The sequence below is a fragment of the Mauremys reevesii genome, linkage group 3 (assembly GCF_016161935.1).
Source record: "Mauremys reevesii isolate NIE-2019 linkage group 3, ASM1616193v1, whole genome shotgun sequence".
In the NCBI taxonomy this organism is placed as follows: domain Eukaryota; kingdom Metazoa; phylum Chordata; order Testudines; family Geoemydidae; genus Mauremys; species Mauremys reevesii.
The window spans coordinates 112,842,501-112,857,916 of record NC_052625.1 but is presented as its reverse complement, the minus strand read 5'-3'; the positions used below and the strand labels follow the sequence as shown (position 1 = coordinate 112,857,916).

Here is a 15,416-nt window from a genome sequence, read left to right as displayed (position 1 = left end):
TATTAAAATGTCAATATTTGTGATCCTTGCAGTTTAATTAACATTATATTTTATATTGAAATAGTGTATGTACATTTTATAAATAAAATCATAAGAAATAAAGAGCTGAGGTCTTCATTAGTACACTAATTTAAGTAAGTTAAGGTCGCAGAACTTTGGTCCCAACCTGGAGAAAATCAGTGATTGTCTTCTACAGAATCATACAGTTCAGTCTCTCATCTGATTTAATTCCTTACCCTGAATAGTCAAATTTTACAATAGCTGTAGATCCCTTTGTTTTTGGGGGTGGTGAAATTCATCCTTGTGCAGAGGCCCTTTACAAAGTCTATGTATTGTTTTAACTCCTGGTTAAAATAGGAATTTGATTGTTCTAAATGTTTAGAGCCCTTTGAGAGAGAGAGAGAGAGAGAGAGAAGACAGAATTTGGCCCTTAATTTAAAGTGTTAGTATATATACATAAACATTATAACTGTCTAAATGTACTCGTATGTTTTGAGCCTGACAATGTAACACACACAGAGACCCATTCTACTCCCACTGAAGTAGACAACAAACTTCCTTTCCCTTCAGTGGAAACAGACTAATGCCCAAAATCTAGTTTAATTTCTACAGTTGTCTCATGTTATTTCTCTAAAAAAGCTGATATTATAAAGCCTAACATTTTGAAAGATTGTTGAGGTAAAATGACTTTATAGAGAATTTTTCTGATGGTTTTTGTTTTCCTTTTAGGTGCACTTTGATGGTTGGGATAGTATTTATGATTATTGGACTGATGCAGATAGCCCCGATATCCATCCCGCAGGCTGGTGTGCAAAAACTGGACACCCACTTCAGCCTCCTCTTAGTAAGAGAAATCATAAGCTGGTATAATTTTAAAATTATGATAAGGGGCATGTGTAATTTGTGCAGTGCTTCCTCTGTGACACAGTTCATAGGAAGGCAGCAGTTTGTGTATACAATATAAAATAAGTAGATGTGACGTTTATAACAAAACACATAATTTGAGATTTGGCATAATTAATTGCTTTTTGACTTCACTGAACTTGTAAATGAAATTTAACAATTATGCATAAGAATTACACTCGTATGATAGAGGAATTATAACAACCTGTGGGGAATTCCTGACCTTACTGAAATCAGTGGCAAAACTCTCATTGACTTCAGCTGGGCCAGGATTTTTCCCCTGCGTCCTCTTTCCACATATTGGAATATTAACTTGTTTTCCAGGCCCAACACAGTGCAGACTTTTTGAAAAGGCACTTGATTAAAATCTGGTGCCAGATGCTCAAAGTAGACTCAGTCCCTTTTGTGCTCCAGGCCTGCAAAGGGGGCTTGAAGCTGCCAGTTTGAAGGGGATTCCACCAGAGACATAGAGCAGACATAGTCTGTGAGCTCCTGCACAAAATGGATGTGCTCTGAGGATGAATCAAGGTTGTGTAGTGAAGGGGCTGTATAGGACCTTTTTTCACTTGTTGTGGAAGTTGGAAGGTGTCTAATGAATGCGGCATAGGATTGCCAGGAAGAGAGAGGGCAGTCTCATGGCTTAGTCAGTTCAATGCTGCCCTGGAGAATTGGATTCGATCCCTGACTCTGCCACAGATTTTCTATGTGATGTTAGTCAAGTCACTTAATCCAAGCTTCTAATGTGTGTGTTTCTCATTTTCTGGATGACTGACTTGAGACTCTGGGGTCTGATTTGCAGAAGTGCTGAGCACTCTCAGCTGCTACTGAAATCAATATTATAGAATGCTAAGTAAGCAGAAAAATCAGGTCTTAGATGTCTCAGATTGGGCACCCAGAATTAGTGGATACTTTTGATCTAATTTCTCTGCCCTTCAGCTCCCTCTCTGTAAAGTGGGGATGATAATACTCCCTCATTTCACAGGGATTTTGTGAAAATATATCCATTAACGTTTATGAAGCTCTCAGATACTTATCCGCTTCCAGCATGCGTCGTCTTATTAGCATCCTTTTTTAATCTTAGTAGTAGTTTTTAGTTGTTGGTTAGTTAGATTTCAGTTTTAGTGAGAGGAGTGCCTCTTTTCCTTTCTTCTATCAGGGAGACTTGCCTCCTTAGGAAGGTATGTCCAGCTCCCCAGGCTTCAAACATTGCCTCACTTGCTGGGAGGCTTGGATTGATTACCATTCCAACTGCATCCGCTGCTGTGGAGAATCACACATTCTGCAGAAGTGTAACTTCTGCTTATCCCATAAATCTAGGGCCAGCAAGAACCAGGAGATGAAACTGAGGCTTTGGATGATGGAGCGCTCCCTTCGCCCCACATTGGAACCAGATCAGGGGACCCCCCCCTACCCCATACACCAGTCTCTGGGAAGGTCTAGTACCATTTTTGACCTTGGCTCATTACTTCCCCAAGAAGGGAAAGGCCTCAGAGACCTTCAGAGGCCCCAAGAAGAGGGGCTGTGACTCACCCCATAAGGAGTCTGCTCCAAGAGACCTCAGTCTTCTAAGTCAGCAGTCTTGGAATTGTCAACTTCTAGACCTGGTACAATGGAAGCTGCAGGTTCCTCTGGTATTGCTAGAGCTGGAAAACCAAGAAACTCCTGCAAGAGCAAATATGACTCTGAGCAAGCCTCAGTACTGACTGGGGATGACAAGAAGAAACATTCTGCCAGATAAGATGCATCTCTTCCCCCAGTCTCTCCCATGGAGAGTTCTAAACCATTGGTACTGTTGGCTTCTAGAGAGACCATCGCGTCGGTACTGGTGCCCGATTCGGTGCCTCAGGAATTTTGATTCTTGAAGGACTTAGCTTTAGCAGAGGAACCGCAGTCCTCACAGATCATGGGCACCAAGGATCCCACATACCAAGACTAGTTTGGTCCCCAGACTCCCATTTATCATCATCATCACCCAGTTCACCACCATTTTCAGTTGGGGCTCCTCCACTGCTCTGAGGAGGATGATAAAGGAGACTTTCATTCAATCCATTCAGTCTCGTCAGTCTCTGGACAGGATTCCCCCACCCCATCCTTAAAGGAACCCTTTCTATGTGGTTCATAGACACAGGGAAGAGTCCAGTGCAAGTCATCACAAGTGGAGGGATCAACCCTGGATGCCACCACCTCTGCTGTATGAACACCCCCAATGATCACACTGGGACCCTGGGCTGCTTACTGTCAGCAGTTTTCTAGGGCTCTGGGCCTAGCCCACTGGGATGAACGGGACGTTCAGTTTCTGCCACCTCAGACCATTCTACAGCAGAAGGGGAGATGTTTGAGGAATAAGAGGCTAGGGAGGATGAGGAGGCTACTCCTCAATCCACTATCTCCTCATCATTGCCTGATGAAGCAGTGATGTCCCCTCCATCATCTTTGGCTGATGACTTTAAGCAGCTCGAAGACCTGAACAAGTGTGTGTCGGACTCAAGGTGGTCAAGGAATTGCAAAATAAGTTATTGGTAGGCCCTACCAAATTCCTGGTTTAAAAAATCTTAAATTTCACAGTTTCAGATATTTAAATCTGAAATTTCACGGTTATGTAACCATTGGAATCCTGACCCAAAAGGGGATCATGAGGGAGGGTTGCAAGGCTATTGTTGGGGGATTGCGATATTGCCATCCTTACTTCTGTACTGCTGCTGGTAGAAGCAATGCGGTAGAGAAGGAACTGAGGGCGATTCACTCATGCAGCCCTATAGGTCATGTAGCGTTGGTATAGGGCACAAGGGTGCCTAGGGTGCATGTCCAGGCCAAACAGACGCTGCTAATGAAAGTCTCCTGTCAGTGGCACATGGAGCTCATGCACATCTGAAGTGGAGCACCCATAGGGGGACACATCTCAAAGAACTACAGTTGCTGCACAGGGTCTTTCCATCCTCTTCTGTATAAATATATTTTTGTCTTATCAATAGAGAAGATATTTGAGGGACTGATTTTCGTTTTTCCTTTCACCTTTTTTTCCCCATATCTACATTTAATTTTCCCCAGTTTTAGATATTGCCAAAGTAGGCTAATCTCTTTGCTTGTGTAAATGGGCAAAATTCCACTAAAATGAATAGAACCGTGTCCATTTACACCTGCAGAGAATTTGGCCCTTTAGCTCTGACCCTCAGCTGGCTCGGTGTAGGTGCAGGATTCCTTTCTCTTTTATAGATATACAAATAATGTCTGTATTGGCAAAAAGAACGAGGCGTACTTGTGGCACCTTAGACACTAACAATTTTATTTGAGCATAAGCGTTTGTGGGCTACAGCCCACTTCATCAGATGCATGTAGTGGAAAATACAGTAGGAAGATATATATACACAGAGGACATGAAAAAATGGGTGTTGCCATACTAGCTATAATGAGGATAATCAGTTAAGGTGGGCTATTATCAGCAAGAGAAAAAAAACCCTTTGTAGTAATAATCAGGATGGCCCATTTCCAACAGTTGAAGGTGTGAGTAACAGTAGGGGAAAAAAATTAGCCTGGGGAAATAGGTTTTAGTTTGTGTAATGACCCATCCACTCCCAGTCTTTATTCAAACCTAATTTAATGGTGTCAAGTTTGCAAATTAATTCCAATTCTGCAGTTTTTCGTTGGAGTCTGTTTTTTGAAGATTTTTGTTGGAGTGGAGACTTTGAGGTCTGTAATCAAGTGACCAGAGAGGCTGAAGTGTTCTCTGACTGGTTTTTGAATGTTATAATTCTTGACGTCTGATTTGTGTCCATTTAGTCTTTTGCATAGAAACTGTCCGGTTTGGCAAATGTACATGGCAGAGGGGCCATGGCTGGCACATGATGGCATACATCACATTGATAGATGTGCAGGTGAACGAGCCTCTGATAGTGTGAGTGATGTGCTTAGGTCCTATGATGGTGTCCCCTGAATAGATATGTGGACAGAGTTGGCAAGGGGCTTTGTTGCAAAGATAGGTTCCTGTTCATGAATGGTCCATCAAGTATAGTACCCTATCTCTGATAGTGACTAGTCCCACAGAGTATACAGTCAAGGAATGATTGGTTTTTGTTCATTTTGAAATCATAAATTCATATCCAAATCCCAAATTTCTAAATTTCATCTGGTTCCAAATTTATCTGAAATTCACCTCTGCTCTAGCTAGCAATAGAATCATTTCCCAAGAAATAGAGAAGTACCAATTTGGTCATTTGAAATGTCTCTGATTTACTGCTGCAGTTGTACACATAGTGTTTTTGTTTTATTTTTTAAACTGCTAAATCTCTAATTATTGACACTGCGTTTACCACCAGTTGCAAGCTCACCATGGCCAGTTGTAGAGTATGAACACTTTGGTTATTAGAGCAGTGACTTGCAAGTATCTATTTAATGAAAGATGTGAGTAATTGAAGTGACAATTTAAGGGCTATTTTCTTCAGTACTTGGGCTTATTGTTTTCTTTATTGGATTGCTTCATTATGTTAATGAGTATTTGGGATTGAACAGAATAGAATTAGATTTTATATTTGCCTTTCATACTCAGGGCATTTCAACATGCTTTACAAAATAACGAACTAAAGAGAGGCAGCAGGCAGTGACTTTAAAGGCAAATATAGCAGCCATTTTCTACTCCTCAACCACTCACATGTGGCCTTAGGCATTAGAAAGTTTGTTTTGCTTGTTGTTGTTGTCCCAAGGCATCTTCTCAGGCCTTCAATTTTCCTGTTCTACGCCCAGTCCTTGCACCAGATTTGCATGGTTAGTTTTGGCTCCATATGGAACTCATCATTATTGCTCATGACTAAACTGAATAAATAAGTGGCGGCTCACAGAGATTGTTAAATAATGTAGTCTGAACTGTATCTCATAGGACATTAAACCTCATCCATTTACCCCTATTAAGACAAGTAATTCATGTTTGACTAAAGCATATCTTACAGAAAAGGCATCTAATCTTGATTTGAGTACTCCAAAAAATGGAAAATATACCACTTTCCTTGGTAGTTTGTTCCAGTGATTAATCACCCTCTCTGTTGAAAATAAATACCTAATTTCTAGTTTGAATTTCTCTGGCATCAGCTCCCAACCATTGGTTCTTATGTTTTTCTGTGCTAAATTAAAGAGCCCTTTAGTCCTGGGATTTTGTCCCTGTGAAGGTACTTAGCCACTCTGCAGGCTTCTTTTTGATAAATAAAACAGATTGAGCTCTTTACATTTCTCACAGTAAGACTTTGTCCAATCCTTGAATCATTTTTGTGTCTCTTTTGTGCATGCTCTCCAGTTTTTCAACATTCTTTTTAAAATGTGGGCATCAGAACTGTACACAGTATTCCAGTATCAGTCTCACCAAAGCCATATACAGATCCAAAATCACCTTCTTACTCCTAATCACTACTCCCCTGTTTCTACATCCAAGGAGCACATGAGCTCTTCTTGACATAGTCTCTCACTGGACGCTTATGTTGAATTGCTTACATAAGAACACATGAACGGTTATCCTGAGTCAGACCAATGGTCCATGTAGCCCAGTATCTATCCCGTCTTCGGACAGTGGTTGGTGCCAGATGCTTCAGAGGGACTGAACAGAACATGGCAATTTATCAATTAGTCCAGTCCCAGCTTCTAGCAGTCACAGGTTTAGGGACACCTAGAGCATGGAGTTGCAACCCTGACCACCTTGGCTAATAGCCATTGGTGGACCTATCTTCCATGAATTTATCTAATTCTTTTTTGAACCCAGTGATACTTTTGGCCTTCACAACTTCCTCTGGTAGTGAGTTCCGTAGGCTGACTGTGCTTTGTGTGTAGTATTTCTTTGTTTTAAACCTACTGCCTATTAATTTAATTGGGTGACCCCTAATTCTGGTATTATGTGAAAGGGTAAATAACACTTCCCAATTCATTTTCTCTACACTATTCATTATTTTATAGACCTCTATCATATCCTCCTCTTAGTCATCTGTTTTCTAAAATGAACAGTCTCAATCTTATTAATCTCTCCTCATATTGAAGCTGTTCCATATCCCTAATCCCTTTGTTGCCCTTCTCTGTACCTTTTCAATTTCTAATATATTTTTTTTTTGAGCGAGGGTGACAAGAACTGCACACAGTATTCTAGGTTTGGGCGTAACATGGATTTATGTAGTGGCATTATGATATTTTCTGTCTTCTCTCCATTTCCTAATGGTTCCTAACATTGTTAGATTTTTTTTGACCGCCGTTGCACACTGAGCAAATGTTTTCAGAGAACTATCCACGATGACTCCAAGTGGCAACAGCTAATTTAGACCCCATCATTGTGTGTGTATAGTTGGGATTATGTTTTCCAGTGCTCATTACTTTGCATTTATTAACATTGAATTTCATCTTTCATTTTCTTGCCCAGTCAACCCAGTTTTGTGAGAGATGCCTTTGTAACTCTTTGCAGTCTGCTTTGGACTTAACTTGATAATTTAATATTGCCTGAAAATTTTGCTACCTCATTGTTTACCCCTTTTTCAGATCATTTATGAATATGTTGAATGGCATTGGTCCCAGTACAGATCCTTGGGGGACCCCTCATTTACCTTTCTCCACTGTAAAAACTAATCATTTATTCTTACCCATTGTTTTTCCTATCTTTTACCAGTTACTGATCTGTGAGAGGATCTTCTCTCTTATCCCATGACTGCTTTCTTTTGCTTAAGAGCTTTTGGTGAGGGACCTTGTCAAAGGCTTTCTGAAAGTCCAATACAGTATATGCAATGGATCACCCTTGTCCACATGTTTGTGGACTCCTACCTCAAAGAGGCGTGGCGAGGCATGATTTCCCTTTACAAAAGCCATGTTGACTGTTCTCCAACATTTTGTTTTCATCTATGTGTCTAATAATTCTGTTCGTTACTGTATTTTCAACTAATTTATCTGATACTGAAGTTACGCTTATTGGCCTGTAATTGCCAGGATTGCCTCTGGAGCCTTTTTTTAAATCTGTATTACATTAGCTCTCCTCCAGTCATGTGGTACACAGAATGATTTAAGCATTAGGTTACAGACTGCAGTTAGTGGTTCAGCAATTTCATATTTGAGTTCCTTCAGAATTCTTGGGTGAATACCATCTGCTGATGGTGACTTATTACTGTTTAATTTATCATTGTTTCCAAAATCACCTTGTAACAGGGTGCTGGCTAGGAGAAACAAGCCAGGCCCCTGTTAGCCCTGTTCCAGGGGAAGAAGGGTATTAGTTGGGCAGGCTGAGGGGCCATGCCCTAATTACCAGACTGGATCCACCTGCAGGCCTGGGTAGCCAGCCTGCCCTATAAAGCTGGCTAAGAGACAGGAAGCAGGGGGAGACAGGAAAGGGAGATGCGCGGGCTCTAGATCCTTGCTGGCTGGGAAGTTAGCAGTCTCCCAGAGTGCTGGTCTCTGTAGATATCTGTAAATAATAGGTGGTGGGAACGGACACAAACAATAAAAGGACACAGGTGCTGCACTTCAGTTGGTCTCTGACTGCATTTGTGGAGGGGCCTGGAGAAGGCACCGCTACACAGCTCAACCTGGGACAGTTCCTCAGAATTGTCACCTAAAAAAAATATGGCTCAGATGGGGGAATCTCTCTCACATCCTCTTCAGTGAAGACCAATGCAAAGAATTCATTTAGTTTCTCCGTGATGGCCTTGTCTTCCTTCAGTGTGCCTTAAGCGCCTGGATTGTCCAATGGCCCCACTAATGTGTAGCAGGCTTCCTGCTTCTGATATACTTAAAAAAATGCTGTTAGTTTTTGTGTCTTATGCTAGTTACACTTCAGATTCTTTTTTGTCTGCCTAATTATACTTTTACACCTGACTTGCCAGTGTTTGTTTTTTCTATTTTCTGTATTAGGATTTGACTGCCAGTGTTTAAAAGATGTCTTTTTATCTCTGACTGCCTCCTTCACGCTGTTTAGCCATTGTGGCTTTTTTTTTGGTCCTCTTACTGTTGTGTTTTTTGTTTTGTTTTTTAATTTGGGGGTATACATATAGTTTGAACCTCAATTACAGTGATTTTAAAAGGTTTCCATGCAGCTTGCAGGCATTTCACTCTCATGACTGTTCCTTTTAATTTCTGTTTAACTAGCCGCCTTGTGTAGTTCCCCCTTTTGAAGTTAAATGCCACTGTGGTGTGTTTCTGTGGTATTTTTCCCCCTACAAAGATGTTAAAGTTAATTACATTATAGTTGCTGTTATCAAACGATTTAGCTCTATTCATCTCTTGGACCAGATCCTGTGTGTCACTTAGGACTAAATCAAGAATTGCCTCTCCTCTTATGGGTTCCAGGACTTTCTGATCCAAGAATCAGTCATTAATGGTGTCTAGAAATTTTCTCTCTCCATCCTATTCTGAGGTGACATGTATTCAGTCAATATGCGAATAGTTGAAATCCCTCATTATTATTGAGTTTTCTGTATTTTGTAACCTCTCTAATCACCCTGAGCATTTCCCAGTCACCGTCACCATCTTGTGTCAAGTAGTCAGTAGTATATTCCTACTGCTATGCTCTTATTATTCAAACATGGAATTTTTATCTATAGAGATTCTATGGTACTGTTTGATTCATTTAAGATTTTTACAAATTTGATCAGCAGTGATTTTATATTTACTTCCAAATTATAGATGATAATGTTGAATAACGTCAGGCCTTGTGGAACATTACTAAAAACACCCAAATTCGATGATCCCCTTTGCAACTACCTTCTCAGATCTCTGTTAGCCCGTTCTTAATCCATTTACCATGTGCAGCATGGATGTTGTATGGTGCTAATTTTTAATGAGAGTGTTGTTCAGTACCAAGTCAGATGCCATACAAAAATCTAAGCATATTACATCCATGTAGTTGCCTTTATCAACCAAACTTGTAATCTCACCAAAAAAATGTGATTTGTTTTGTTTGACAAAGACCTATTTTCCATGAAATAATGTTGTTGGGCATTAATTATATCCCTGTCCTTTAATTCTTTATTAATTTAATCCCATGTCAAACTTTCTGTTCTTGTTTTGGCTGGGACTGTTATCAGGCTAACTGGATTATAGTTAATCAGGTTATCCATCTTGTCCTTTCTGAATAGTGGCACAACATTAGCACTCTTCCAGTCTTCTGGAATTTCCCTGGTATTACACAGAATGCAGTGACTTTGCAGCAATTCCAGCTCCTAGAGACTGAGCTAGGATCCTGTCCATGGATGAACCTTGTTCTAATGCTGACTGCTAGGCTGACCTCCATAAGAACTTGTTAGCAGGAGCAAACTTCCACCCAAAGAAACTGTTTTATATTTTTGTTGCTTCTGGCACTGGAGTTAACAGTCAGGTCCCACCTGGACTGTTACCTGGGACAGGGCAGAACAGAAGACTTTGACTAAACTTCTTACCCATAATTGGAATAGTATTTCTGCTATTTAATGTGCTGCACTGTGGATGTTATCAACAACATCCTTGAAAGTTATTTAAATCAGAGGTGAGATCAATATTAACCTGTTAAGCCATATGGATACTCTGGGCATGACTGTTCCAATGTTCAGATGCCTAATGCATGATCAAAATGCATCTGCATTTCTGTATCTAATTTGTGTGTGAAAGACAGACAGGGTTTTCATCTAGTTAGCCATTCACATGCACAATTGAGGTAATTGTGAAAGAAAGTTAGCTACACAAATTCGCTCACAAAATCCAGCTCTGTGTGTGCCATCTGATTGCATATTTTTTTTAAAAAAATATTGCATTGTGGTTATGGACTTTGTTTTTTAATGCAAACAAGATAAGAATCTCAGTTCTCCATTCTATTATACCATTTAAGCCAGTGTTACTCTGATTCCAGTGGAGTCACAGGGGTGTAACAGGAAAACGAGTTAAAAAAATACACTTTTTTGGAATATGGCTGAAAATTAAATCTCTCTCTCTCTCTCTCTCTCTCTCTCTCACAATCTTGTTTTGCTGTGAGTGAAAATATGTATGTCATGTAGGAAGATTTCTTTAAGTAAACCTTGTCTTCCATGTGTATGTCTGAATATCTGTGTGTACGTGTGTGTTTTCAAGAAAGAAAAATACTAAAAACAATTCATGTTTGCTGATGTTCAGAAGAGATTTCTCCATCTGCCAAACTGGAGAATTTCAGTGCCTGACTTGCTGACATCATGGATCGTGTACTGCCTGTTTGATTGTCAAACCTAATGTCTACAGTCATATTCAAAGCCTCCACAATCCTCATTGTCCATTGTTGATAACCAGATATTCCCAAAAGTTCAGAGGAGTAAGCCTGTCAAAAATGCATTTATGACTTGCTCTTACTAATGTTATCTTCATCATTGATTTCCACCTCTTCATTTATTGGAAGATTCAAACTAAGAACCTCAAAGATCAGTATCCATTATGAACAGATCTCTGTCTTTAAGCACCACAGAAAGTCTTAGTTTGACTCTGCTCTTTCAAAAAACATTGTTACAGCTGCAATGTGATTAATCTGAATAAGATATTACAAAGAAAACAAATGCTCTAAATTGTGTGTACTTTTTTATGGACTATTAATTATGTTGCAATTCTATAGAGATCCATGTACACAGGACATTTTATTTCCTCTTTAAAACATTGCATTAGTCTCCATCATACTTCTGCAAAATATATTTAAGTACTTTAAGCTGTGTGCTGTGTACCTGTTTACATCTCCATGTGTTAATGTAATCCTCCAATTCTTGCTTGTGTGTAAATTTACATAACTTTTCTAATTTCTGGTGTGTCCTGATATCTAGGTCCCTTGGAATTAGTGGAAGCTTTAGAACATGGAGGATGCCCTACTGCAGGGTGCAAAGGAGTTGGACACATAAAACGAGCAAGACACATGGGCCATCACAGGTATGTGCTATAAAAAGTTGTAGCTTAATTGTTGCTTGGTCTGATTATATCATTTAGAAAGAGAGTTGCATATACTTTTTTTTTTTTAAATTGCTGTTCTCAAGAAAGCAGAGCCCAGCTGGAAAAAAAATTAAATCCATGTTGACTTTAGTTGCTATGGTGAGCATGTAGAAATTAACATTAACAATCTATTATTTCATTGCAGCAAGGTGTGCCTAGAAAAAATATGTCCAACATTTTTTTCATTGCAAATGAGAAATGCGGCTGCTCTGCTTTTTGTTCCAAAAGGGCTACTCATGTGGCTGTTTGGATTAGAAAATGATGCAAAAAACCCTTTTGTGCAGCTGCAACTTTGTACCAGCTGAAATGAACAGGGCAGTAGTTTTATCAAAGCTTTTGTTTGGGGGTTTTAAAATTTTTGTCAAAGCACTTTTTAAATCCTTAATCCATATTTCTGTCATCACCTTTGACTGACGGGACTGCTGCTAAAAGCTGCCTGCTTAATGTACTTCTCTGAAACACATTCAAGAAATCATGGATTCCAGAGCCTTCCTGAAGAAGACTCAGCAAATGGAGGGAAGGATTCTGGGGGAATGGAAAGGAAAGAGGGAGAAATATCACAGAAGTCACCAGTTTTGTTGTTATTTTAAAATATATCCAGTTACGGTACAAGGTGACCTTAGGACCCCAATAAGTGAAATAAAATCAGTCCAAAGTGTTAAACTCAGAAATAAATATCAAGCAGAACCAAAGGGGCTGGCACAAGGGAAACCCCTATAATCCTCAAGTAAATCAAACCACCTGTAGCTTTTTCTGGTGTTTGTCAAAAAAAAAATCTGTGGGACCACTAATGTACCAATGTGTGCTTTCAACTCGCATGTGGCTAAAGGTGTGCTGTTCGGTAAATTGTTTGAATCAGTTTGCCTTTTTGTCTTTTTATTTTGGCATCTTCTTACAATATATTGGCAATTGGGTTCTCCTTTGTCTCCTCTTTGCTCTGTTCTGGCATATTTGCCACCTTCTCTCCATTTTTCTTTCCCTTCTGTCTTTTTCTGTCCCTATTCTTCTGTCATTCTGCTGGCTTTTATTTTTTCTTTTCTGTGCATCTTTTCTTTTGAGTTCTGTTTTTTATGTTTTTTTGCTCTTCCCTCTTTGCAGCTGCTTCCACTTTCATGGTGTGGGGAGGAACATTCAACAATGGGTCTGTGAGTCCAGGTTATCTTTGCTTTTGTGACTGAGCTCAGTGCTGGAAGAGCAGAGGGGAAAAAAGCCAGAGGGACTATTGATCATTTAGTCTGACTTTGTGCATACACAAGGAGCCTCCCGCTGCCGATGGGAACACATTTGCTTCAACTTTGGTCAGAGTTGTGATCTAGCAGCCTTTGCCATCCCCTGTTTGTCTCCTTTGCCACTGCCCTACCCACTTTTATTAGCCCAGAAACTTGTAGGCCTTGATCCTGCACCATTGAATTCAGGGGAGTTTTGCCGTTGACTTCAGTGAGAGCAAAATTGTCCAGTGTGGAAATTTTAAAAGGAACAATGAGGGTAGTAATTGTTAGAAAAAATCTATCTATTCATTAATCTTCTTACCTCTAAAACAGATTTGGCACTAAACATTTTTATATTGGGAGGGTGCAACGCTTCTGGCAAGTGGAGTTGGCAGCAACAAGGGTCGGTTCAATGACTAGGGGTTTCTCTCAACAACAGAAAATAGAACTGGCTTGAGCCCTCACCTAGTAACCAGTGAAAACTAAACACCACCCTGGGTGCCTCTAAGAGGCAGTACTTCCGCTCTCACAAGCATCGAGTCTGTGTACAACAAAATAAAACATTTATTCAAAGGGAAAACGGGACCCAGCATTAATTTGGGAAAACACCACAACCATAATTCAGAAGCATGTGTCCACAGGAAAACATCCACCCCACAGTGCGCTGGGCAGTGTCCTTTGTCTCTGTTGCTCACTTTGCAGTGCGAAAGTCCAACAAACGAATGTCCCTTATCACACCACTCCCCTTTCCCTCCATGACACCCCACTCACAGTTGGTCCTTGGTTAGCAGAGACCCAGAGTTCAGCGGTGTGTTCATGGAGGGGTGGGCGTTGAGCACTGTCTTGCTGCTACCACCTCCGTAACTGGCTCACAGCTGCTGCTGTCTCTCTGCTGCTGCAATGTCACATTCTGAGGTTCCACCACTTAACCCAGCTCTCAGCAATTTCAGCATGTAGTGGGGAACCTTACTGTCAGTGCAGCTTCTGTGTTGCCTTTCACTGTTCTCAAACAAGGTCTAAGGCTTAGCCCCTAGACTTGCTCAGCAGTCAGGACAGCTCTAGGAATCACCAGCTAGAAGCAAGGACTCTTAATTGAGTCTAATCAGCTCTGTCATTAAACACTGTAGAACAGCAAGTCAAGTGGTGTTTAGGACTCCTTATGCAGAGTCCACACTGCCAGGTAGGAACACCCGTCACCACCAACCCTCATCTCCACTGGGATTTGGTATCCCTACCCCCTGCTTAGCAAGTGAGGTTCAGTTTAGGGTGACCCCCCTCAATCAGGGCATGCTAAGCACAGTTCTGCTTCCCTTTACTCAAAGAGTAAGTAGAACAACATTTCAGTACTCTCGCATTCAAATACTAGAGTGATTTGTAACCCAAACCAGCCAAAATTGATCATTTTGGTAAAGCAGGTCCATCTTGCTGTGCACCTAGGCAGAGTAGTCATTTCTGTGCAAACACAGTCTGCTCCTGAAGTTTCTTCCCTTAAGGGCATCACTAGATGTCAGTGGAGAGCTCAATCAGACCCTGCTTACAAGGGGTAAGAATGAGAAAGAGCTGTATATGAAAGTTAGCACATACGTGCTCTGCTTTTATAACCAGAGTTTCTGTGGTACTTAAAATGATTTGTTATTCATTCTGAATATTGAGAAAATGAAGGTCCATTGCAATTTATTGTATTTTATTTTTACTGTAGTCTTAGAAATCCTGTCGTATACACAATGACCAATAGCCCCGGGGATAAGAAAACTAACTAAAGGGGTTTTTGTTGATCATAAAACTGAAAGATTTGCTTCTTCATAGCAAATACATTACATTATTATTTCACTGGTTAATTTGCCCTGCAAACTGGATATATTTTCTGTTTGAATAGCTCTGAAGAAAAATGAGATTTCTTGTTTATCTGAAACCTACAGGTTTGAGAATCCAGGGCGTCCTAAGGATTCTAAAATTGTATCACTACTTTTTTCTCCTGAATTAGCGAATGTAGTAAAAATGGTAAAATTATCCACATCCAGGTACAGTTCTTTGGCTCGTTCATTTCAGCAACCTCAAATTGTATTTTAACCATGCTGCTTTTATTTATGTATGTATTTCTTTATCTATCATGATAAGGTGCAATATGTGTGCGGAGTAAATGCCTGAAAGCAGGCAGAAGGATCATTTACAATTCTAAGCAGTTTTGAAATAATGTTGATAGCTTGCTCCTTAGGAGCCAGACAAAAGCTTTGGATGATTAATTGTGACAGGGTTAAAGTGTGCACTTCTTGAAAAAGTTAATGATAATAAGGACTTGTTCTCAGTAGTGAATCTAAGATTTTGAAATGAGGGTAGACGCTGTGGGACCCAGTACGCAAATAGGTAGCATTATGCAAATTAGCT

At 40.2% G+C, this 15,416-nt stretch overlaps 1 protein-coding gene across 10 annotated transcripts in view; it reads left to right on the top strand.

The window, feature by feature from the left end:
* L3MBTL3 (L3MBTL histone methyl-lysine binding protein 3) overlaps positions 1-15,416 on the top strand; it is a 153,367-nt gene that overhangs the window by 95,242 nt on the left and 42,709 nt on the right. For all 10 annotated transcript variants that reach the window (XM_039531841.1, XM_039531836.1, XM_039531842.1 and 7 more), the window contains 2 exons: positions 730-844; positions 11,661-11,763. In XM_039531841.1, coding sequence (XP_039387775.1) covers positions 730-844; positions 11,661-11,763 — 218 coding nt within the window. The remainder of the gene's footprint in view (positions 1-729; positions 845-11,660; positions 11,764-15,416) is intronic.